The sequence below is a fragment of the Mytilus galloprovincialis genome, chromosome 3 (assembly GCF_965363235.1).
Source record: "Mytilus galloprovincialis chromosome 3, xbMytGall1.hap1.1, whole genome shotgun sequence".
NCBI classification, from domain to species: Eukaryota; Metazoa; Mollusca; class Bivalvia; order Mytilida; family Mytilidae; genus Mytilus; species Mytilus galloprovincialis.
The window spans coordinates 32051294-32079173 of record NC_134840.1 but is presented as its reverse complement, the minus strand read 5'-3'; the positions used below and the strand labels follow the sequence as shown (position 1 = coordinate 32079173).

The following is a 27880-nucleotide window of genomic DNA, read 5'->3' as shown; positions in this document are numbered from 1 at the left end:
GTCCTATATGAGATAGTTCTTCTCGTTCACGGTATAAATTAACTCTCGAGATGTGGAGGATGAATGTCATGTTCTTTTTCGTGGTGATGTGTTAAATTTGTTAATCCCCACATTCACATAGTTGAAGATATAATTTAAAGATGCCCTTTCAGAAATCGACCTATAGACTGATATGGAATATAAACCGTGACAAAAATCCATACTGCATGCTGCTGGTAAATTTAATTTATCGCTAAAACGGTAAAAAGTTTGAATTTTATAGCAGGTTTCCAGCAGAAGGAGAACTGCATGTATGACTCCTCGATACCATATTTAGAAATAGAATCATACAATTCCTTTATCATTGCTACTTGTAGCAGCAGTTGAGAATCTTTAACTATTTCTAAACCCTTTTATTGCAATATATGTTAGTTGCTTTGAACGACATCGAACTTTTGTAATTTCTATGTTTTTTTCTCTGCATCAAGTACGAGGAGATTTGCGAAAGCTGTTAAGTCCACGATCCTAGAAAATAGTCCCTTGGTGCTTGCTTCGCCTTAACAACTAAAACATTACCGACAACAAACCCAAACAAAAAGTCGCGGTTTGCCTTTATGAGGCTCATAATACAAAGATTCCCAGTAGTAGCGTCAGCAGTTCCAGCTCGTCTTGTGGTACCCATCATGTTACCGTCATTTTACAAGCTATAGTTCCAGAACTCTCAAACTAAATCATTGAAAGCCAACGATGATATGAACCGAAACAGTTAAAGAGCTATGTAAACAAAAAGGACAGACAATTGCCAAATCTATCTACGATATTCTTTTCCTGAGAGAGTTGCAACCTTAGTTTTTAAAAATTTCAAATTATCAACGGGCAATTTTAGAAATATTTGTTATAAATCATGTAAGTACCGAAGTACTAACTACTTGGCTGGTGTTAACCTCGAGAACTGATAGTCCACCAGTAGAGGTATCGATCCAGTACCTTTAAAAAATGAAAACAACACGTTATAACACTATAAAATGTTCGAATCGTGATGAAGATAATAAAATTACATTGATGGCTTATCTTTTACACTGGAAATCATCGGTACAATGGCGTTTTTGTTAACAGGATCCATCTCGCAGAGAAATCGAACAATGATAGGTAACAACCCAATCACTGGAATAGCATATCAAAATGGACATATGAAAGTGCTGATGAAATGTTGATTAAAAGAAATGGAAATTTCACAGTGAGAAACTGAAATTCTCTCTTTTGTCGTAAATTTGAGGTTTCTACCAATCGACCGTTACTGTTAATTTATATAGCATGCATAATACTATCTGTAAACATCTTCGTGGATTTGCAGACCCCACAATATCAGCTTATAAGAACACCTACGTATAGTTTACGCATCCAGTGTAGTGATTGAAGATCACTTCCTTCATATTTGGTTGAAACTCCAAAAGAATATAATGTGTCCAGGATTTCCCTTTAGTAAGTGTTTTGGTAGGTTTGATGACCCGCAATTATAGATTAAACATCAAAATGTCAACTGTATCTGCAAAAGGCTGTTTTTAGTGGTTATACATATTAAACATTTATTTTGGGGGGATGGAGGGTTAAAGTAAATTATATATAAAATTAATAACAGCCACAAATCAATAATGTCAGTAAACAACTCCATCAAAGACCACTGAACTGCACCCGTCACACCTGGTACCAACTGTTATCTTATTTATCTCACTTCCAACCCCATGTGACACTTAATTATAGGTAACAATACATGTTTGTTGCTTTGATTAACATTCATTAATTATGTATCCAATAGTACTGCATTTTTCATGTGAACTTACAATATACCTGCCTAAGAAACCGATACAACATGATCTTTTTTAATTCGATGCTGATGTGGAATTTTGTATGCTAAAAAGTGGGATAAGTCCAATGCAATGGCACCAAGAAATAATGTCCATGCAGGTAAGTTGGAGACATGCTATATTGAAAACAATCACTATTACTTTTTCGCATTCTTAAAAATAATTTGATGAAGGATGAAACTCACGGGATTTTTTTTCCATATAAATTAGTTATAGTACTATAGTATCATCTATATTATAATTTGTTATTTTATTTTGTTTTGCTGAATTTTTTTTTTAATCTCGATATAAATATTATAAATAACTTTCATTAGATGTAACTTGACGTTTATATAATGCATTTCAATATTAAGATAAAGAATACGATTATTGGGGTTTTATCAGATTTTTTGTGTCACGATTTAAATTTTACTGGTTTAACACGGGCATTAAAGTCCGTCTACCCATGGAAGTAATATATTATACTTCCATGGTCTACCAGATATTTTGACGTTCAATTTATTGTATTTTACATATATATTCGTATACATCATGGATTTAAGACGATCCTTAATTTGCATGTGATGTTTATTCCAATCGGTTATCTATTTGACATCCATACCTGGTATCAGTTACTTAATACTTCCGAATAATTTTCCAAAAACCTTTATTTCACCATGGTTACGTAAATACATTCATAGTAACGAAGATTTCATTATCGATTTAGTCGAATCAAGCATCATTAGCATGTTATAATAACTTGAATACGACCACTGTGAAAGAGTACGTTGTTTGTTAATTTAGTAAGAAATCTATAAAGACTCTTAGATTGTCACGGAAGTTGACAATTCATTACCGGTGTTTTTAATGTAAAAATTAAACATTTGTTGTAAATTTCCTGATATTTTTGTTTTATGGTTTTATTAATAATTTCATAATATTTGTTTTTGAGGGAGGGCGTGTTAGAGTGTGTTTATGTTTGCCGGTTATCTTAATTGATTTCATCTCAAATCTCGCAAATTTCATTTATGTGGGTAACTTTTATGGTTAAAACTAAATTATTCAAATGCCAAAAAAAGCGCACCACAGGGCCGACCGGCGTGCAAGGGCTGTATAGGCTAGCCAGTCAAGGACGTTAAAAGGGAAATAAGTAAACACCCTACATTTTTTTTAGATAGTAAGGAAAACATTGAAAAGGGACTAACTTAATTTCCCCCTTGCTCTGCCATGGAAAAGAAACTAAAAATGAGTAACATGAGACGAGGTCTTGTTTATTGTTATTCGTAAAAATTACGAACGAATCGGATGTTAGTTTTGTGTGGACTTCTGTCACAGTATTTTTGGTGATATTCCTGTGATTCTTTATATGTATCCATAAACTCCTAGTGTGAAATATCCCATTTTAATTCTAATCACAAGAGAAGTGACAGTTTATGTACTACTGTTCAAGATATACCTGGTTATCTGTGATTATACCGTAGCAGCATGACGACTGGTTCGGCGTATATATTGAACCATCAAGTTAAAGATCAATAACTTATTTTCAAACCCTTAATATTTGATTATGACTAATAGAGCATGAGCAAACAGATGTGTTTTTCCTCAAACATTTTAACCAAAAAAGCTACAAGAGCCTCTGTTACACTGTTATTGGTAGTTTTGTTCAAGTTTGATAAAAATGCCAAATTTTCCCCAAAAAGTTTGAAGAAAACATTTTTTTTAATTCTTCGATCAAGCTTATATAAGATTTTATTTCTGTCAGAGAAACATCAGTTTTTTTTTTAATAAAACGTAGTGATATATACCAGTATCATTTATAACATATTCCAATAAAAAAAAAACACTGTTACATATATACATGTGGGGAAAAAAGCAACAAACCTTGCCACTCTTTCAGAACTTGGGAGATTTCCTTTACATTTTGATATCACCAAATCTATGATCAGATACTGGCACCGGCTTGAAAATTTGGGTTCATCCTTTCCCTTACTAAAAGATACATATTTAGAGTCAAAGCTATTATTTGAATCAAAAATTCCCTCTTGGTATGGATCTTTAAACTATTTGCAAAAAAAAATTAATGGGGTTGACAGTCTAACCTTTGCAAGCAACTTTAGATTCAAAATTTTAATTAAAAAGTTTTTGTATGAGCACTATGAATTACAGTGGAGAAACCAAATGCACAATTGTGCTGATGGGAAGCTTTGTAGCTATAGCACTTTTAAGACTCTTTTTTTGGTCTTGAAAGATACCTTACTATATTACAATCACCTGAGCAGAGGAGAAATTTCACTCGATTGCGTATTTCTTCTCACAGACTAAGAATTGAACAAGGTCGCTATCAGGGTACTCTCCGACAAGACAGAATATGTCTCAGGTTCACCTCAAATGAAGTTGATGATGAAAAACATTTCTTATTCTCATGTACATCATTACAAGATAAGAGAAATTATTTGAATTCCACTATTGACTTACTATGCCCAAACTTTAAGCATTTGATTCCTAGCCAAAAACTGATATGGCTTCTTAATGTAGAGAATCTTGATATTTTGATATCTATCTGTGAGTTAATTGATGAAGATAAAATATAACTTAAAAGATAAATATTTAATCAGGCTTTCTGCACTAGGCACTAGGTTGGCATGGTGGGGTACAGGACACATCGTACAAGTTCTATTACCTTCTTGTTTGTGATATTATTTTTTTTTTATTAAACTGGTAATAATTTATCTTTTTTGTAATTTGTGCACTTTGGCATGTCAATTAGCATTGTCCCTTGGTGCCTCTTGCAGTTGTGTCACTTTAAATAGTACTGACTCCTCTGCACCAGGCAGGAGGATGACATACCATTTATGTGCAACTTCTTACAATATCTTACCATATCATTAATGTCCCGATATACATTTTAATATGCACCCACCATGCCATATAGCACCGTCCATTGGTGCCTCTTGCAGTTCAGCTAGATATATTTAACCTACTCACAGTATTCTTTTTTGTTACTTTCCAGAGGTGTGCCTGAGACAAAGGTTTTATATATATACTAATATGTGATAACTGTTGTTTCTTATTTGTGTTTGTAACTATGTGTTGTTTATTATATTTGTAAAAGAATATTATATTACAATGATATTATATTATGCTCCTTGTGAGCCCATTTTATGGAAATAAAGCATCTTCTTCTATATAAGCACGCCTTTTACGAATTTGAATATGTTAATGCGAAGGTGTGGCTATATATGATTTATAGAAATATAAATGGTCGAGGAAACATATGTCAAAGGTTAACCAATTGAACCTATTTGTGTTTTTAATTAATTAAATATGTCAATCAAATTGTGACAAGCTTACTATACAAAACGTCTCTTAGTTAAAAAAAAATTAAACACATGCAAAATTTAATGTTTTCAGTAGGATTTCTATTTCAGATATCAAGCAGTTTGGGCGTTTTTCACTGAAGCTCCGTATTTACTCGATCCCGACGCTTTCCGAATTTTTCCGGACGTACAATGTAGTATATAAACATTTCTCTTATGGTTCATGACCCGTACATTTGATTTACAAGGTTTATGTTTCTCTTTTATAGATGTCTATCAACATTGTAATCTTGGAGCTCATCAAAACTTCGTTGAATCTTCGAAGGCACTTATACAAAACACAAATGCTCGTCTTGATCGATTGAACACAATGTCGAATGACCTTAGAAGACTTGCCAGTCTTATAAAAGACGACCGTGACGAAAACGAGCAATATCAACTGTTACCCGATATCAAAGCTATCGGCGAGATAGATAAAGACAAACAATCACAACAAACCAAACGTCAAAGTATAAACATTGTTATTCCAATCGACGGTCCGATTTCAGATACCAAAGACAGAACGATCTCAACAGAGAAGACACAGAAATTAACAAAGCCAAAAAGTATGCAAAAGAAGAATAAAGAACTTCTAACTAAAAAGAGCAAAGAGGTTACAGCAAAGTCAAATGGACTTTGCAATCAAAAGAAAATCGATTTCACTAAGCTTCAAAATTATACAGAAGAAAATAATACTTTTGTTCCAAATATTTTGAACGGAGGATATGGTAGTGAAAATAGTGGAACCTACGGGGATGCACATGATTGTAATACTCGAACAGATAGACAGGAATCTAAAAGTACAAACCCAGACTTCAATGCCAGCTATACTTCTACAGCACACCAACATTGTTGTTTAATTCATAAGTTTGGATGCAGTGACGCAAATAATAAAAGAGTACACAATGAAATCAGAGAACCGAAGACAATGACCTCTTCTCCGACTCAGATGAAAGCCAATATTGTTGATCTATCACTTCCTTCTCGATCCAAGTATCTTAATTTTGACAAATATGATGTTAGAAGTAATGACATGAAGAAAGTGGAGTGTTATCCACTGGGATTGTTCCAAACATCCACGTCATCAAAGTCCAAGTATAACAGTAGAGAAGCAAAGAGCGATGTGTTACGACGTCAGGTTTTACTTCCAAAGAGAATAACGCTCCATGCCAACAGTGTCTCAGAAATAATCACTGAAAGATCAGTTTTACCACTAGACAAGTTTTCTGTAGGATTTCGTTTTCGTATTGGACAAAAAACAAATACGAAACATGAAAACAAGTGCAACACTAGACTCCAATACTCTTCTATGGACTATTCTCTCGTTTTAAAATCTTCAGGTTATTAAACTTTTGACACAGTAATCTATACATGTTTTAATTTTAAAGTAACTAGAACTTTGAATGAAAAGACCTCTCGTCCGATTTTATCTCTTCATTCAACAGTACATTTGTACATGTATATGCCATTAACAAGCATTGTTACAAGATTTGAATCTTATTTCATATTTTGGCAATACAGTAATTCTTGTACTGTATCTCAATTGAAATTATGTAGGACAAACTTCAATTTTATCTCTCTGGAAGTCATTTCTATCTAAATATGTAGCAGTAAACTACTAACGGCTTTAAATATAACAACAGTTATATGCCATCATATTAACGGTTGTAGCCTTGTATTTTATATTTACTTTGTTAACAATGGATAAGTAATACTACGAAACTTTCAAATTCTTGCAAAATCTGTCGCCATATCACTTTAAAAAGTGCACATCAATATGAACCCACAAAAATCCTAATCAAGGTAGGAAGACAAATAAACTATAGCAAATAAAATCCCGACATAGTGTAAAAGAGCTACTTTGGACTTTTTGGTCCTATATGACACGGAAACATTAAAACATATCAGAAAATGATTGAAAATGCAAATAGGCGTTATCCATATTCCTCCATATTATTGCGAACCCAATTGAACCTTTCCATAGATTCACCTGATAACTACCTGTCCATTTAAACTTTTGGCAATTCTATTGTCCCATTGAACAAATGCAACAGGTATTGTTCTCTGTATAGTTTATTCACTCAGACCTTTAAATTTCTTGTAAGAGAAATCTATCACCCATTGATTAATCTACCAGAGTAAAAAGTTTATCTGCTAAATTGATGGAAATTACATGTTTCACATAAAAAAAAATGCCTGTGATTTGATGTTTATTAGAATAAATCAAATATTTTTTACAATCTGTTCAAAATAAATAATAATTCAATCATAAAAAGTTTGTTTTTAAAAAAAAAAAGTAATGTTCGTATGAAAATTTGCATCTTTTAGTTTTTGTTTAGTTATAGAATACTTTTAAGAAGGCCTTAATATATAAACATCAACATTTTTAGGGTTTTTTTATCAATTTTTTTTCGAAATAGGAATAATGTTGATTTTTTTTCAGAAATCAACTTTTATTAATGTTTGAATCAGTGTTTACATTCAACAGATTGAAAATATAATACATTCAAACTCATATACAGTTTTTTATAAATAGTAAACATGTTATTTCCATCTAATTTAGCAGTTAATTTTTACTCAGGTAGATCAATCAATGAGTGATATATTTCTCTTAAAAGAAATTTAAAGGTCTGAGTGAATCAACTATACAGAGAACAACACGGCCGACACTCGGCTAACCGAGAGATAGGTCGGTTAATCTATATTGAGTATGCGGCTATATCGGCGGTTGGTCTGTTAATCGGGTTGGTTATACGTCTGTTAAGAGTAAAACGCACAATTTTAATATTAAAATCTATTTAATATACAGATTTTAGGTACATTATAAGAATCAAATCAAAAAAAGAAAAGTGTCTGACAAAATGATATATATCATAGAACATTTTCCAACTGTAAAAACATTTCATAGTCTGCGCAGTTTTCAGTAAAACTAAAAGGCGTCGCACAAGTATGTAGTATTTATGCTTATACGCATAGCAATTTTTGTAATGAAAGGCGAAAAAAACAATTTTAGATATCATTTAAAGGACACAAAATCGTACTTTGGTTCTAAAATATAAACTGAAATTAGTAAATATTTCATAATTGTAATATAACGTGAGTAATACCACGTTTTAGTGAACACTACCATATGAATGAAAAGACCTCTCGTCCGATTTTATCTCTTCATTCAACAGTACATTTGTACATGTATATGCCATTAACAAGCATTGTTACAAGATTTGAATCTTATTTCATATTTTGGCAATACAGTAATTCTTGTACTGTATCTCAATTGAAATTATGTAGGACAAACTTCAATTTTATCTCTCTGGAAGTCATTTCTATCTAAATATGTAGCAGTAAACTACTAACGGCTTTAAATATAACAACAGTTATATGCCATCATATTAACGGTTGTAGCCTTGTATTTTATATTTACTTTGTTAACAATGGATAAGTAATACTACGAAACTTTCAAATTCTTGCAAAATCTGTCGCCATATCACTTTAAAAAGTGCACATCAATATGAACCCACAAAAATCCTAATCAAGGTAGGAAGACAAATAAACTATAGCAAATAAAATCCCGACATAGTGTAAAAGAGCTACTTTGGACTTTTTGGTCCTATATGACACGGAAACATTAAAACATATCAGAAAATGATTGAAAATGCAAATAGGCGTTATCCATATTCCTCCATATTATTGCGAACCCAATTGAACCTTTCCATAGATTCACCTGATAACTACCTGTCCATTTAAACTTTTGGCAATTCTATTGTCCCATTGAACAAATGCAACAGGTATTGTTCTCTGTATAGTTTATTCACTCAGACCTTTAAATTTCTTGTAAGAGAAATCTATCACCCATTGATTAATCTACCAGAGTAAAAAGTTTATCTGCTAAATTGATGGAAATTACATGTTTCACATAAAAAAAAATGCCTGTGATTTGATGTTTATTAGAATAAATCAAATATTTTTTACAATCTGTTCAAAATAAATAATAATTCAATCATAAAAAGTTTGTTTTTAAAAAAAAAAAGTAATGTTCGTATGAAAATTTGCATCTTTTAGTTTTTGTTTAGTTATAGAATACTTTTAAGAAGGCCTTAATATATAAACATCAACATTTTTAGGGTTTTTTTATCAATTTTTTTTCGAAATAGGAATAATGTTGATTTTTTTTCAGAAATCAACTTTTATTAATGTTTGAATCAGTGTTTACATTCAACAGATTGAAAATATAATACATTCAAACTCATATACAGTTTTTTATAAATAGTAAACATGTTATTTCCATCTAATTTAGCAGTTAATTTTTACTCAGGTAGATCAATCAATGAGTGATATATTTCTCTTAAAAGAAATTTAAAGGTCTGAGTGAATCAACTATACAGAGAACAACACGGCCGACACTCGGCTAACCGAGAGATAGGTCGGTTAATCTATATTGAGTATGCGGCTATATCGGCGGTTGGTCTGTTAATCGGGTTGGTTATACGTCTGTTAAGAGTAAAACGCACAATTTTAATATTAAAATCTATTTAATATACAGATTTTAGGTACATTATAAGAATCAAATCAAAAAAAGAAAAGTGTCTGACAAAATGATATATATCATAGAACATTTTCCAACTGTAAAAACATTTCATAGTCTGCGCAGTTTTCAGTAAAACTAAAAGGCGTCGCACAAGTATGTAGTATTTATGCTTATACGCATAGCAATTTTTGTAATGAAAGGCGAAAAAAACAATTTTAGATATCATTTAAAGGACACAAAATCGTACTTTGGTTCTAAAATATAAACTGAAATTAGTAAATATTTCATAATTGTAATATAACGTGAGTAATACCACGTTTTAGTGAACATTATGGGAATAAAGTCTGTTAATGGGTTGGACAATTGAAATTGTGTCAGTTAAGAGTTGTTTAGCCACGACAATAGTTGTGCTACCTTTATATGTTCCCTTTAAAAAAGTTAAGAATGAGATGCTCTTGAGTAAAAAAAAATGACAATACGCTGCAACAGTATCCTTCTAGTGAGAACATTTTTATTTTGGCTTCCTTTGCATTTTATTAAGGGGTGTGTCACTCCAATACATGGATATGGATTGCCTGCTGGAATATGCATGAATTTATTATTAACGTTTTCTTCAGCCTTAATTTTTGTGTCTGTTCAAAGTAGCACGTTCTCAAATCCGTCCAAAAGTGTCTTTCTAATACAACACAGGGTACATATAACGTGTTGTCGTTCTCATATGCACATGATATTTGTCACAGGACGTTAAACTCTAAATCGCCAACATCATCCGATTGGCTCTTTTCTTCTATTACTGAATCATCTGTTGTTTACAAATAAGTCTAAAGAAGTAAATGGAAAGGAGCGAATGCAGCTACATTTGGTTATCTTAAGTTTTAATTCATTTCATTCCGTTTAGTTCCTTTCTACATAAGTGCAGAGGAGAACTGCAGTTGTCCGCATGTAAACTTTTAGCATTTATTACCAATATGAGTACATAGCAATCCGTTACTGTTTCAACACCCAGGGGTGTTTCATGTCTTTATTCTCAAACAGTTATTATTTTTTTCTATCTTTTTTTATTAATGCATCACTTCCTACTGTCCTTATCTATTATTATATATATTCTGTGTTTCCATCCAAATTCTCGTGTATACAATGAGGGTCCGGATTGGGGGTGTTGTTTATTTCTATATTCTTTAAATAGTCTGTTACTTTTCTCTACATTTGATTTTATCTTACTCATTATTATTTCTTTATTCTTTATATATTCTAGCATCCCAATATATTTTACTTACTGATGCTTAGTAACATTACGACGTTTATCTCTGATTTATATACTGGTTAATACCAATTTAGATACAAATTAGTGTCATTCATGACAACCTAAACAGAATCCACATGATATATGCGACCATTCTTGGATGAAATCAATATGTACAGATTATAACATGCCCTTTTCTATATTAGCCCTGGTATCATCCCGAGACTCCCATATCGGCCTCGAGGCTTTAACCGAGGGTCGATATGGGTCGAGGGATGATACCAGGGCAAATATGGAAAAACATGTTATAATCTTTAAGCTATTTATCACATATTTAAGTGTTGCAGAAAAGAGGGGAAAAAAGTTCAATTATAACAATTTAATGAAACATAACAGGTAAATCTTAAAAATTTATCCGTATCAGTAACAAATATGTGATATTTGATTTATTATAATAAATGCCCTATCATCATTTTCTTTAACAGATGAGTTTTATTATAAAGTATTTTCTATGTAGTCACGTACTTGACAGCGTAACGGGTATTTGAAAAATCATCAGAAGTGATGTAAATAGACAATAGTAGTGCATTGACTTTGACATATAAACGACACAAGGATTAGGCCCGACACGGGAAAAAAGCTCTGCTATCAAGAAAAAAAATATTTTCAATTGTTGTTATTTTGTTATTGTTATTTATTTTATTTAAATTTTGGGTAAATACCCCTTTCAAAAGGCCTCCTATCTGGCTGAGAAATATACATCACAATGAACATGATGAAATAAACATCACCAGTTGAAACCCATCGATGGTGAACAAATGCGCTTAATATCAACAATAAGCATAACACACAATGATTTATAGGTTTTAAAGTAAAAATATTAACAAGTGAAATACGTTTTTCCAACAATTGTAAAAGAAATAAGTTTGAGTCGTTCCACGCTTCGTTGTATAGTAAATTAGAACTTTAAGCATTGTCTATAAAATAACTTGATGTAGATTCAATTCATTGTCGTTTAAACTGCCAATTTTTGATTGGTCTAGCCGAGTGGGTGACATTCCAAAAAATTGTCACCCGCCCAGCCATGTGATAGAGTAAACTAACACTTTCGTATTAGGCAATCAAAATATGGCATTTTAACATGATGTATAATAATACTTCAATATTACACATTTTTATATCAGTTTTCAATATTCATGGCCTAAATTCTTTGTTAATGTCAGTGTTTCCGTATATATTATGTTTCATTGCTCATGTGTTGTTTCCGTATATTTTAGCCAATCGTCTTGAGCCTACCCATTTGATCCGATAACACCCCATACAGCAATAAAATTATAATTTTATTGCCATTCATAACTCTTAACAGACCAATTAACAGACCGGGTTTTATACATCCGACCCATTAACAGACCAGGTTTTAAATAAAGATTGATTTATGTCAGAAAAATACAGATTTTTGTGTAGATTTTTCACACAATGATATCAATTTGGTTGACAAACATAATGCCTGCCTTTGTTCGATGTTCAAAATACCGCATGCAAGTTAATTCAACCAACGTGTCTTTTTGTGTACATTTTGTGTGTGTAAAATGTGTATAAATTTATTGATGAGTAACACGCCTTTTCATTTTATAGATCGTACATCGAAGCTAGAAAAATAATAATTACACCACTGGATTCAGTACATTGAATTGTTTTGTTAGACATGAATATTTTTTATGATAAACATATATTTAAAAAGTTATACAATGAAACATGCAGAATTTCCAATAATTTCCTAGATAACACCTGATTAACAGACTTTAGCCAACCCGATTAAAAGACCCACCGCCGATATAGCCACATACTCAATATAGATTAACCGACCAATCTCTCGGTTAGCCGAGTGTCGGCCGTGAACAATACCTGTTGTATTTGTTAGATGGGACAATAGAACTGCCAAAAGTTTAAATGGACAGGTAACTATCAGGTGAATCTATGGAAAGGTTCAATTGGGTTCGCAATAATACCATCTTTCATTTTGAACAAACCTTTCAAATATTCAGAACAAACTATATTGAAAAACAAAAGAAACACTTTTAGATAATAAATCTGTGAAGTGATCATGCGTGTACTAAAAATGCCCGACGCAGTGATTGAGCAACAGCTGTTACGGTGAAATTATAAACTTCATCAATAAGCCGTTTGGAAAAGAAACGGCTCGTTTCTTCAGGTATGAATTGTTTGCAGTATCTATCAATTGGTGTTTCGTTGGATCTTTACGGAGTGTCATTTTTTAAATAACTGTGATACATAAATGAACAAGTCTGCAATAAGAGGGGCACATTTTCCTTTTCGGAACACCTATGGCTTCGCTGTATACATTATCTCCATAGAAAATATAGATATTAAAACTGGACAAAGTAATGCCCCTGCACTCCACTCTGAAGTAAATGTATCATAACAAAGTCAATGTAGGACTTTCTTTAAAATATTACTGTGTCTGGGAGACACAATTGATGCCCCCGCAGATGCAAAGAGTGTTTTTTTTTAAATACTCAAAGTTGAGAATGAGAGCACATGAGGTTCAGATCAAACTGTAGGAGGAGTAAAGCGGAATATCTATAACATTAAAAGTTTAAACGATTATACCCCAAAAATGAAAAATAAGTTCAACTATCTCACAAGAAAGCAAATATTAATAAAAATCAATACACTGACCACATGCACACCTTCGACATATATGTACAAACAGACAGCAGAGTGAAAATTTCCTAGGATTCAAACTCTATGAGGAGTTATGCGGATTAACTATATACCCATAATGCGACAGACGGACTGACAGACAGGGGTAAAACAATATGCCCCAACATTTATTTGGGAATTACATTAACGAAACGGGTATGTCAGCGACCCAAACAGATATTGTTATATAGTCAGCTTTATTGAAAACCATACCAATGAATAGAAAAAAAAATCTCTTTGATAAGAGGTGTAGTAGTGTTGTATATGGTGTAGGCAATTCCATTCAGCGGTTTAATTTAAGTTTTTCAGTAAAAGTACACAATGCAAGCAACGACATCGTTTGCTGATTTTTTAGAGGGTGCAAACATAAAACGCTTATATAGACATTGCGTAAGGTAGCAATTCCAAAGCATTTAAATTTAACCTTTAACTGAAGATTGTTTAAGTCAAATAGTCAGAATTTACTGTCCTTAGATACATTGTGTACTTTTATATCTTATTTTTGATATCGTTTAGGTAAGAAAACATATGTTACAGTATGTATTTACTCTAAATCGTATGAATGCCTCATAATACTGATCATTAGTCAAAAATTCCGTACGTTAATCATATACATGATCCGACAATATTTTTTTTCTACTTTCGGTTCGTAGAAATCCTGGTTATTTCCCTTTTTCTACTTTCGTTTTATACATTGCCATTGACGAAATTGTTTTGTGACTGGCCTATTATGTTTGATTGAGAATATTGTCATGTCGAATATTATTGGTGGAGTGATTGATTTTTATAAAGGACTTCCTTCCCTCCTCCCCGAACGCATCGTTGAGATACCCGTAGAAAGAATTGTTATAAAAGAATCTACCATGATTATCGGACAGTCCAGACACTTTGTAAGACTTGCAGGTTTATCCGGCGCTGTAGCCGTTGCCATGTCAGCTTATGGAGCGCACGGTAAGTCCAGTTCTATATTGAAACGAAACAAACTTGAGAACCAGTTTATTACACTTTTACAGTTTTGCATTTATGAGGGGGGGGGGGGGGGGGGTCCCAATCACAACAAAACAGTAAATTGATTTGGCTTAAAACAGAAATCAAAACAGATAACACGGGATTGAGAAGGGATAATAACAGATAACAGTAAATGAAATCTTAAAATCAGTCCGGTCCAGGACCAATACAGTAGATCTTATTATATAACTGGCTGTATGGACCTAGCTATAGGCTTTAACAGAGACATATATATATACATTTTAAATATAATCCTTATCAGGTATCCTTGGCCACATGTTTTCCTTTTTGTTATAATAATTATTGATTTGAATTTGATAAACATGTACACTTAGGAGTACAAAGAACATTATCCCCGGCCATATATACACATGGAAAAAAGTATTGCAACACCTAATTGAAATTGAAATTAAAAAAACACTCTTTATTTTTTTGTGATATAATTTGGTAAAATAGAAGTAATTAAACATTATTTAAGTATCACCAGAGTTTAATCAATAAATATCGACTCGATAAGTTTTTATATGCACATGCAGCTACTGTACCCGTAAACAACAAAACAGCTGTTTTTATCCTCATTGTTTTCAACACTTTAAATAACCAAGTTTTTTAAGTTATGTGATTGACACCTTGTAATGGGTCCTTGACAACTTTTAACTGCAGCAAGATGGCATATTATCAGCATAACAGAAGCAGGGATGTCGTTGTAACAACTGAACGTATTGTTGGTCATCACCATTCCACTATAAGTCGTTTTAAGAATAAAAATCAGGCAATAAACGCTGTTAAAGACCTTCCGAGATAAGAAGACCCCTATACCATTTGCTAGGGAAAATCAAGCATAATGAAGGTTGGTCAGAAGGAAACCCATTGCATACAAGACAATCCTAAAAAGAGAGTGGTGGCCATCCAGGAAGCTTTTAACAAGAACTGTTCGAGATCGACTCATCGCTACTGGTTATCGTGCGATAAGACCATTTCGGAGACCTTTGCTAACGAACAGACACACAGTTTTCCGTATCCAATGTAGTGCAGAGCTCGCCAAAGTTGGAAATTAGCATCGTGGAGGAAGATCCAATGTTCAAATGGAATTCGGTTCATCTTCCTTGGCCCGATCGTAGCCCGGATTTGAACCATATCGAGCATATTTGGGACACTATTTGGCGGAAAGTGCGCGAAAGGACACCCCAGTTCAAACACATCATGAAATAAACAATGCCCTTCATCAGAAATGGTTGCTGCTACCTTAGCAACAAATTAGTCGATTTATGGAAGCAATCAGAAGACGTTTAGATGCGGTTATCCGTTTGAATGGAGGCTGCGCACAAAGCACTAATTCTTTGGCGTATAACGATCAACCATGATGTGAACAGTCATCTGAAGATTAATTTTGAAATGTCTGACATTGCAAAGTTCGACTACAGTAAAAGTTGTAAAATGCATTTTTTTGTACAAATAACACTTCATTTTGTTATTAAAATTGTGGTTATATAAATCATTTTTTTTTTCAAACATTTTTTGTTCGTTTCAATGCCAATGTTATCATAAACTATGTTTCAATAATATTATACACATATTTTATTATATTTCATCCAAAAAAAAGAGGCTGATTTTTCAAGTTTTAAAAAATCAAGGTGTTGCAATACTTTTTTCCATGTGTATACATAAAACTCAAATTCGAACAATATCACAAAAAAGGAATCATATGGCTAGGGTTACCTGATGAGGATAGGCCTAGGTCCATACGACCTTAGCAGAATCACCTTTTATATATTGTTCACAAGTTTATTATGATCTGTACCAAAAATATACAATTATACAAATTATAATTTTCGACATAAAATCACTTAAAACTAAACAAAATTATTAATTTCGGTGTTTGCTAAAGAAATATTTAATAAAAACAAATATATTTGGGGGGAGGCTAGGATGAACAATTGTGTCCTGCATTTTTTTGTTGTTGTAATCTCTGTCCTGCTTATTTATTTTTCACTCTATTTGGTCCTGCATTTTTTTTAGTTTGATATCCTCATTTTTTTTTACATAAAGTGTCTCATCCTGCCGTTTTTTACTCACCCCTCCCCTACCTATAAATCAAATGGTAGCTCCTTAATAGAAATGGACTGAAATTGACAATTTGAATGATGGTTATGATTATTTGTACAAGTTATAATTTGTACAACAAATGTGTACAAAGCCAAAATACATATGATGGGGTGTATGTTACTGAAATCCTGCAAATATGTGACTTCCATATCACCAGTTGAAAGACTACAATAGATATAAGAAGATGTGGTATAAGTGCCAATGAGACAACTCTCAAACCAAGTCACAATGTTCAATTATCTTCAATTTCTACTTAAGATTGGCTGTCAAAATCCTAACATTCCAATTTTCAATAACAGTTAACAATAAATACAATATCACAATAACAGATAACACTAAAAATAATAGTCCCATAACAGCTAACAAGGAATATGACAATAACAGCTAACAGCAAATAAATTTTCAGAATAACAGATAACAAAGAATTAAATAACCCCATAACATCATAAAAGTTAAACCCCTTACTCCCCCTCATTTATCAGCTTTATGAACATGTGGGGTACCGTGGTCATAAATTAAAATTAGTATGTCCAAACCCTAACATTAAAATCATGCAGGGGGCTCGACCGGCAGTCTAAATTGTTCATTTTATACTGTCAACACTTATGTTATGAGTTCGAAATCCGCACGTGGCAGGTGCTTTCTATCTTTGATATTTTAATTGACTAGGATTAACAGTTTTTCTGCCGAAGTTTTGTGGATCTGTTGGATCCAACAAACACTGGCGGCCATAAGGGAACCAAGAATGTTAGAAGTGGCTTTATATACCAATCACCGATCATCAATCAACACATAACAGTAGATTTGTGTGTCCAGAAACCTCGCTGTCCTTTCTTTAAAGATAAAGCTCGTCTGTATTAGAGCTATTGTGTCATTTCAAAATAGGAGATCTGGGTTTCTATATGAAGCTCTATCCTGTCAGAAAGGGAACTTGTTTAAAGTATGGGTATTGAAAGTGTATCTTCCTTCTAACTTGTTTCAGGCGATTAAATCTCGTATATTTACCAATGGAACTAATAGAATCGCCACGTGAGAATAGCAATGCATAATGGCTTCTCCTTTTCAAATTGTTGACATTCCCCTACAACACAGAATTCAACAGCTATTTTTGTTATACAATATTATATATATTATTCATACATTAGGCATAAAATAAAATATATATTATTTATGTGTTTGACATATTTCTTTCATATATTATTCATGTGTTCCACATATCTCCATAGGATTTAAAGACGACGAATCGAAAGAAATGGCCCAAAGAAAAAAGGTCAGTATATAGAACAAAAATATCAATATTTTAAACTCACCAGGACCTAAGGACCAAGTAGCTATACTCGTTGTTTGTCGTCGGTCATCTGTCTTCGTTCATTAACTTTTTCAAATTAAGACAAACTCGGCTACAATCATCATTTGGGTTCTAGTTTTAAAAATATATCAGACTACCCCGCCAGCCAACACACATTGCCGACACGACTAACATTAGAAAAAATAGGCCAGGGGTGAAATGCAAGTTTTGACTATTATATTGAAAATATATAAATGGAGAAAATCTGAGAGAGACATAAAATGTTCAGAATGTTGAGGTCTACCTACTGTCAGTTTACAAAGTGTTATTACTCTTACATATTTTTTTTTAACAATTTCTAATATTTGCTGTTATCTTGAAACGTAGAATAAATAGAGAGAATTTTTAAATTGCAATAAATAACAGCAAGGCAAGATATATGTATCTATGCCGTGTAGAAATATGACAATCTTTATTTGTATAAAATTACAAAGCGGATTGTAATAGATTTATGTTTTTTTGTTAATTGTGTGATTGCTTTTTATTTTCAGATATTTGATTCAGGAAATCATATGCATCTTATTCATAGTCTTGCCCTATTGGGATCTCCACTGACACGTCGACCAGTGTTGGTAAGTGCTATTCCCAAAATATTAGGATCTCATGGAAAATATATATGAACTACGAGAAGGGAATGATACGTGACATAATCGTGTTATTGTTTTGCACATTCTATTCATTCAATCATATCACTGCTTATGATATATTGCAATCCTTTGCATCACATACAGACATAGTAGCTCTATTTCAGTAGTTGAAATATATGTTCTGCTTTTTCATGGTTTCCTTGCAAAGGTATATAGATTACTCTTTTTCTGCAAATGTTTTCATTCAAACGATTTTTTTCTATCATTTGATTTATTTGTGACGAAGCAAGCATTCTGTTCTGGTGTGGTATCATCATCAATCAATCATTCCTCAAAATTCTGTCCTTTCGTGTGACGATGTCATCGCTCTCCCGCCTACAGTTCCAAACGGATCAAAATAAAATTTATGTGGGCCGACCCATTACGTTTGGGGTGTTTTGCACCTTGGAAAATGTGGATAATAAACCCATCATAGATACCAGTATTAGAATTGTGTATGCAAGACTCACGTTTCTTCTACAAAAGACTCATCAGTGACACTGGAATCAAAAATTTAAAAAGGCAAAATAAGTACGAACATGAAGAACATTGAGGACCAAAAATTCAGAAGGTTTTATCATGGAAGTATTATATAATTACTAGTCAATATAATACTTCTATGGTTTTACCAACTTCAAACAAGATAAAAGAAATTCGAAATTAGCTTTTGTGTAAGAATTTCTCATTGAATGGGGTCAAAGGAATTAACGTTACTGGAGTTTAAAAATTGCTCTTCCCTTTGATTTAATATTGGTTATATTTAGATGTCTTAATATTATTGCTTATTATTTCCAGGTCGGAAGTTTATTGACATTAGGAATACTAGTGTTTTCTGGAAGCTGCTATTACAATGCAATGACAGGGGACAAGAGAGTTCGAATGATAACACCTTATGGTGGCATGGCTTTTATTCTGGCTTGGTTAGCTATGATGCTATGAGCTCAACTGACCATTTAAAACTATGTGCCTGATATGAAGGTGTATGAATGTACATCATTAACATGTTTCATGCTTTGTGAAAGTTATTCCAATAAAATATAGTACTTTCAAAAAAGTATGTTTCTCGTTTTATCAAACAGAGCCATAATATAAAGAAATCCTCTCCCTAATTGTTCATATCTAAATAAACGGACTCTAAAGCAATACCACCGGACAATTGGTATATGTGTTGTCCCGTTTATAGTAATAAGCTTGTTTTTTATAGGTCCAGCATTTGTATCTATAAAATAATTTGGTTAAGGTTTTTAGGTAATTTGTTGTGACAAAATCTATGACTAAATATTTTACTAGTGATACACAAATTATGTTCGTTGAAATCCACTGCGTCACTACATATATATATATATGGGGTTGGCGAGTTGTGATATAAAAACACCGCAAGTTTGGACCACTGGAACATCACCGTCTAAAACAGAAAGATTAACCGAACTCGTCTCGTTTGACGTTAAATAGTAATGAGTTTCCTGTGTGAAACTGAAATATCTAAGCCTAGGAAAGGACAGTTATTACTGTGTTTGTATTAGATTAATTTAAAGTCTTGCTTTCGAACAAACAAATATCATCATCGTAACGGTAGGCTTTGTTGGATTTAGAACTTTAGACGGGTCGTTACCGAGTTGTGTCATAAACTGATTTATTTCAAAACCAGGAATAAGTCTGTTATTAAAATGTGCATGAGAATACATACAATCTGTCGTTAATCTATTTTCAAAACATACATAAATATTGTGGAGAAAATTAGCAGCACTATTCATTTTATCACACTCCTGGTGTATGTAGCTTATTTGTCCTTTTTATTGTGGAAGTTCTAGAAAGCTTTATATGAGTTGCAGCAAATAGATTTGCAATAAGATTTTAGAAGGACCTAAATAGGAAAACTTTCGTACAAATCGACAGTCGAAAATTTAAAACCAACTTGTAAGGACCACCAAAAGGACTTATTCTATCTACAAAAGTCGAAAGAATGTCACAGTTTGCACTCCAGAATAAATTAATGCTGTTATTCGCAATACGTGCTTTGTTACAGAAGTGAATTATAAGTTATTTGAGAGTTGTAGTGGAGCTAGTTTAAAGCAATGAAAGAGTTGTTGTAGAACACATACTGTAAGCCGATAGGAAACGATATTTGACAGGATTTATTCGGTTATTTTAAAAGTGCTGTTCCGCACATTGTACATATATCCTTATACACAGTCAAAAGGTTATTCCAGGTAACATAATTCTTTCTCCGACCACACCACTCTTTGTATTTGGTACTGAATGCCAAGTGATCAGTAGAAAAGCAGCACGCATTAATTCAAAGTCTTTGTGCCAATGTGATGCTGTATCATTGACATTTACTCCTTATATAATCTTATTCATATGAACAAAACACAAATATGAAAGTATCCTATTTTTAGCTCACCTGGCCCGGAGAGCCAAGTGAGCTTTTCTCATCACTTTGCGTCCGGCGTCGTCGTCCGTCGTCGTTAACTTTTACAAAAATCTTCTATGAAACTACTAGGCCAAATTTAACCCAACTTGGCCACAATCATCATTGGGGTATCTAGTTTAAAAATGTGTGGCGTGACCCGGCCAACCAACCAAGATGGCCACCATGGCTAAAAATAGAACATGGGGGTAAAATGTAGATTTTGGCTTATCTATACTATTAAACGAGAAGACCTCATTTTGTGTGTCGCTTCTCTTCCTTCCACAATAAATCAATCATCATGCCTCTGTGTCCTATAGGAAACATGCATAGTCGCATTTGTCATCCATTCTTATGATTATTCAGATTGAGTTATTTTGGGAGAAAAACGACAAAAAAGGAGTCCGGATATGATTCCGTCATCAGACTGACTTTTAGTCATAGTTGAGACTTCCGGTTTGAAACATGCACAAACACAACCAATCGTTTGATAGATAACAAAAAAATGAAAAATAAATAAGCCAATCAAATCGTTCTCCATATAGTTATTGCCCTTTATAGTCAATTTTTAACCATTTTTCAAAAATTTTAATATTCTTTTAAAAAAATCTTTTCCTCTGAAACTACTGGGCCAAATTTAACCAAACTTGGCCACAATCATCATTGGGGTATCTTGTTTAAAAAATGTGTGGCGTGACCTTGCCAACCAACTAAGATGGCCGCCATGGCTAAAAATAGTACATAGGGGTGACATGTAGATTTTGGCTTATATCTCTGAAACCAAAGCATTTAGAGCAAATCTGCCAAGATATAAAATTGTTTATCAGATCAAGATTTATCTGCCCTAAAATTTTCAGACAAATCAGACAAGCCCTTGTTGGGTTTTTGTCCCCAAAATAGTAATTTTAAATAAAAATTTTGCAGTGTTTGGTTATAATCTTGAATATTACTAGAACACACCCGCGAAATCGCGGGCATATACAGCTTGTGAACTATTACAGGATGATTTCTTGTCAAAGATATTATGTATGGAGAATTCCATAAAAGGTATGAAAAGCTCTCTTCCTTTTTCCAAAGTCCGATATTTGTTTCCTTTCTGTTAAATTCAATTATTTCGTGTTTCTGGCCTCAGACCACAATTATTCTTCTCCTTTGCTACAATGCTTCTTTAAAATTTGGTAAAAGTCAAATCAAATTAAAAATTTGCACCGTTTTAAACATATAATAAATGTAACTGCTTATATATAGACCATTATTAGTCTAATAAAATATGCTGCTAGGACAATCCATCAGTGCTTTTTCTTTTGGGAGCCTTATTAAAATGCCAATGGTAGGATATGAATCTTGTATAAATGACCAAGACCGACTAAGGCTAATTTGAAGGGTGGTCGGAGGGGTCCTGATCCCGAAATCCCGGGCTTAAAACCATGAAAACCCGAGATGCAGAATTTTAAAAAACCTCATATCCCGAAATCCCGAAATAGAAAAATATATTACCGGATCACGTAAGGATCAATCCCAAAACCAGGAGCTTAAAAACACCCGATCCCGACGCCCCCAAAAAGGTCCTGCCTAATCCTCTAATCTTTACCTTACTTTCATTTTTGCCAAATCACTATTTTCCCTTTCAACAATAAATTTGTATGCCCCATTTATGGGCATTATGTTTTCTAGTCTGTGCATCCATGCGTTCGTTCGTTCGGTCTTCCGTCGTCCGTCCGTCTGTCCCGTTTCAGGTTAAAGTTTTTGGTCGAGGTAGTTTTAGATGAAGTTTTACTTATTTATGCAAGTGGTATGACCCCTTAAATAGTAAACATTTCAAAGAAAACAGTAGACAGAATCAGGAACTTTCTATACTAACATAGAAAGTCCCTGACAAAATACAGAGAGTCTCTATATATTAAAGTAGTATAATCGTAGTTTACATGTAGATAAACACGAAAAATAATTGTCATCTCTAAGGAGGTATAATGAGGGGGAGGACAGGGGTAAGGGAGACAGGGAGAAAGGGGGTAGGAGAAAGGAGAAAGGGGGTGGGAGAAAGGAGAAAAGGGGGTGGAGAAAGGAGAGGAAGGCTGGGAGAAAGGAGAAAAAGTTTGAGAAAGGAGAAAAAATAAAATATCTCTCCTTTTAAAAAATGATCTAATATTTCAAGAAAAAATATCTCAAAAGGAGATGTTTTATTCTAATGGGAGATAGGAGAACGGGGGTAGGAGAAAGGAGAAGAGGGGTGGGAGAAGGGAGAAGGATACCCCCCTGTCCTCCCCCTCTATAATAGTTGTGATTCTTGCGATCTAAACACCATGATATGGAGAACGCTCTGAATGACTTATTTATTTTTCATTTTTGTTATCTATCATACGATTGGTTGTATTTGTGCATGTTTCAAACCGGAAGTCTAATCTATGACTAAAAGTCAGTCTGATGACGGAATCATATCCGCACTCTTTTTTGTCGTTTTTCTCCCAAAATAACTCAATCTGAATAGTCGTAAGAATGGATGACAAATGCGACTATGCATGTTACCTATAGGACACAGAGGCATGATGATTGATTTATTGTGGAAGGAAGAGAAGCGACACACAAAATGAGGTCTTCTCGTTTAATAGTATAGATTATAGATAGAGATGAACTGTAAACAGCAATAATGTTCAGCAAAGAAAAGTCTAAAATTAAGTCAACATAACCAAAATTTTAAAATGACCCTTTAGGGAGTTATCGCCCTTTATAGTCAATTTTGACCAATTTTCATAAATTTTTGTAAATTTTTGTAAATGTTTAGAAAATATTTTGCACTGTAATTACTGGGCAAAGTTCATTATAGATGTAGATAATTGTAGCGACAAGAATGTTCAGTAAAGTAAGATCTACAATAAAATTGAGAATGGAAATGGGGAATGTGCCAAAGAGACAACAACCCGACCATTGAAAAAAACAAGAGCAGAAGGTCACCAACAGGTCTTCAATGTAGCGAGAAATTCCCGCACCCAGAGGCGTCCTTCAGCTGGCCCTAAACAAATATATACTAGTTCAGTGATAATGAACGCCATACTAATTTCCAAATTGTACACAAGAAACTAAAATTAAAATAATACAAGACTAACAAAGGCCAGAGGCTCCTGACTTGGGACAGGCGCAAAAATGCGGCGGGGTTAAACATGTTTGTGAGATCTCAACCCTCCCCCTATACCTCTAGCCAATGTAGAAAAGTAAACGCATAACAATACGCACATTACAATTCAGTCCAAGAGAAGTCCGAGTCTAATGTCAGAAGATGTAACCAAAGAAAATAAACAAAATGACAATAATACATAAATAACAACAGACTACTAGCAGTTAACTGACATGCCAGCTCCAGACTTCAATTAAACTGACTGAACGATTATGATTTCATCATATGAACATCAGGCACAATCCTTCCCGTTGGGGGTTTAGTATCATACCATCATAACATATATGAGAAGAACATAACCCGTGTCATGCCAACAACTGGTTTTTGAATAAATGTGTTTGGTTCCGATGCAAAGACCCTATAAGTGAATCAATATTAACGCCAAAATATGCAATCTTTAATGACCTGACAACAGTATCGTAACTATATCCCTTCTTAATAAGTCTATTCAAAGGTTTTGTTATTTTTTGAGGTGAATACTGACACCTTTGTGCTTTATAAAGAATATTTCCATAAAAAATTGGATGTGAAATACCTGAACGTATAAGAAGTTTGCATGTTGAGTTATATTTACGAATGATGTCCTTATACCGATGATAAAATTTAGTAAATGTTTTAACTAGTTTGTGATATCAAAAACCCTGGTGTAATAATTTTTCAGTAATACATAAATTTCTCTCGTTAAAATCTAAAACATTGTTACATACACGAGCGAATCGTACAAGTTGAGATATATAAACACCGTAAGATGGTGACAAGGGAACGTCACCATCTAAAAATGGATAATTAACGATAGGAAATGAAAAATCATCTCTTTTATCATAAATTTTAGTATTCAGCTTTCCGTTAGTGATATAGATATCAAGATCGAGGAAAGGACAGTGGTCATTGTTAGTATTAGCTTTATTTAAAGTAAGTTCAGCAGGATAAATTTCTTTAATATACATACTGAAGTCGTCATTTTTGAGAGCCAAAATATCATCCAAATATCTAAAAGTATTATTAAATTTGTTTATCAGATGTTGTTTCGATGGGTCTTTGCTTATTTTTGTCATAAATTGTAACTCGTAGCAATACAAAAACAGGTCCGCAATAAGTGGTGCACAGTTAGTCCCCATTGGAATTCCGATAATCTGACGATATACGGAATTCCCAAAGCGAACAAAAATGTTATCTAGTAAAAATTCAAGGGCATATATAGTATCAAAGCATGTCCAATTGACATAGTTTTTTTGTTTATTGCTACTAAAAAATGACCTAAAAGAGTTTGAACATATATATTCACATTCTGACTTTTTAAATGCCCATTTAATTAGGTGTGTGAATTTTTTCTTAATGAGAATGTGAGGCAATGTGGTATACAGGGTAGAAAAATCAAAACTTTGAACAGATTCAAAATCACCAATATAAGCATGCAATTTATCAAGTACTTCCAACGAGTTCTTGACACTCCAAAAGTAGTTAATTCCACTATTTTCGAAGGCCTTATTTGAACAATTTATTATCAGATTTTTAATTGTACCAAGTGTGCTGGTAAGAAGAATAGACAATTTAGTAGTGGAACAATGGCTTGAAGACGAAATAAATCTATATTTGTAAGGTGTTTTGTGTAGCTTCGGAAGCCAGTACATAGTTGGGACTTTCATTGTATTTGGCTCTGCTTGTAAAGCGGTAGCTAAAAGTTTAATGTTTGTTACAGATGTCGTTTTCTGAACACATCACCATCACCAAAACACAATTTGTCATGAATTTATCTGTGTCCATTGTTTAATATGCACAGAGACCAAGGTGAGCGACACAGGCTCTTGAGAGCCTCTGGTTATTCCCCACAATTGAAAGTTGGGGCATATTGATTTACCTGTGTCCGTCCGTTCTCGAGTTATGAGGTGTATAGTTATTCCGCTTAACCGGTCCTCTTACAGTTTGAAGGAAGTTTTCACTTTTCTGTCTGTTTGTGCAAATATTAAAGGTGTGCATGTGGTCTGACAGGGTTTCGATTTTTATCAATATTTGCCCTTTTGGGAGATATTAGTAGTTGAACATTGTCATTTTGGGGGTATAAGCGGTTGAATGTAATTGTTATTTAAAATAAAAACTTTGCATCTGCAGGGGAACCAAGTGTGTCTCCCAGATACAATAATATATTAAAGAAAGTCCTACATTGACTTTGTTATAATACATTTTATTCAGAGTGGAGTGCGAGGGAATCAGTTTGTCTAGTTTTGTGTGTAACTCTCTGGAAACAAGCAAGAAAGGAAAAACGCCAAGACTATAGTAGAGATAACAGAGCCGTAACTAGCCTCTTTAAATAGTCAGGCAAAATAACGCCGAGCGGAGCGAGGCGAAAAAATTTTGGCGAAGGGACTGGGGCCACTCAAGGCCCCCAGAAGCTCTGAGAAAAATAACGCAAAATCGTGCATTCTGAGCATAGATTCATTGTAATTTAAGACTAAGGTTTTATGGACAACATTAAAAAAACCGATATGTAGGACAAAGCAAAATTCATAATTCTCATAATCATTAATACCGGATCTGTCTGTCTGTTTTAGTCTTGTATTGTGCTTAGACTTTGGTGATACTTTTATGACTATGACTAGATTGAAATATAGTGACAGTGCAGTATTATGCTTTAAATACTAGTACTGCTTAAGTCGACACTAGGGACCATCTTGACCCTGTTTTACAGTATTAATGATTCTTTTATTGTTGAAGACCCTCCAGCAAGTTTGACCAAATAATTGATCATTAGTATTTTTATGCATTGACTTTGTGTGCGATTAGGTTTCGTGCACATTTACTCCATATTTCTTTATTTTCTGTAAAAGGGTCTGAACATGACTTAAATATAATGCAAGTTTAACCCATCAATGGAAGTGGTCATATGGCAATACATTATTGCTTTTTTTTTCAAATTATTTGATACCGGGAAATTGGTGACTTTACTTTTATTTAAACCATGTCAGCTATCTACATGTAGTTTTACCAACCAAAAGAAGCCAGTTGTGAATTCTTTGATATCAAATTCAATTCTCCATGCAGAAACTACCATTTTTTTCGGTGTCTTGTATATTCTTAAAATATTTTCTCGCACAATATCTGGACATCGGTAGGCATGCAACATTGCAAAACCACACGTTTACAAATGAAAATCAACACTCAGACTATTGTCATAAAGTAGGACAATAAATGAGCAAAAGACAAACCCGGGACACAGAAGTTCAAACAAAGACCATAAAAAAAAACTAAAAGTAAAAAAGAAACATTGATCACGAAAAACATGCAGGGGCGACACCAGAGAGTGAAGAGAACTTGCTTCTTGTTAGACACTTTCCGTGAAAACAATTTGATATTAAGACAATCTTTTGTTTCATTTTTTTTTTTTTTAAATTTCTAACATGAGGCATTTGCCTCGTTTGCCTCAATGTAGTTACGGCCCTGGATAACATGTAAACAATCGTTAAATTGAGTAGGAGTACGAAGATATCAAGAGTTAATATAAAAAAAATTGAGTTACAATCAGTTTTCAAAAATAAAAAATT

General features: G+C 33.3%; 2 protein-coding genes across 2 annotated transcripts; both read left to right on the top strand.

Moving 5' to 3' along the window:
- Nucleotides 1-1731: 1731 nt before the first annotated feature.
- LOC143067724 (uncharacterized) lies at nt 1732-6603 on the top strand. Its single transcript, XM_076241200.1, has 2 exons — nt 1732-1944; nt 5410-6603. Exons 1-2 carry the CDS (start codon nt 1917-1919, stop codon nt 6525-6527), a joined length of 1146 nt encoding a protein of 381 aa, XP_076097315.1. The 5' UTR covers nt 1732-1916; the 3' UTR covers nt 6528-6603.
- Nucleotides 6604-14340: 7737 nt separating this feature from the next.
- Nucleotides 14341-19813, top strand: LOC143067722 (transmembrane protein 256 homolog). The gene is made up of 4 exons (XM_076241194.1): nt 14341-14622; nt 18012-18055; nt 18625-18705; nt 19555-19813. The coding sequence occupies exons 1-4, from the start codon at nt 14424-14426 to the stop codon at nt 19696-19698; spliced, it is 468 nt and encodes a 155-aa protein (XP_076097309.1). The 5' UTR covers nt 14341-14423; the 3' UTR covers nt 19699-19813.
- The last annotated feature ends 8067 nt before the right edge of the window (nt 19814-27880 follow it).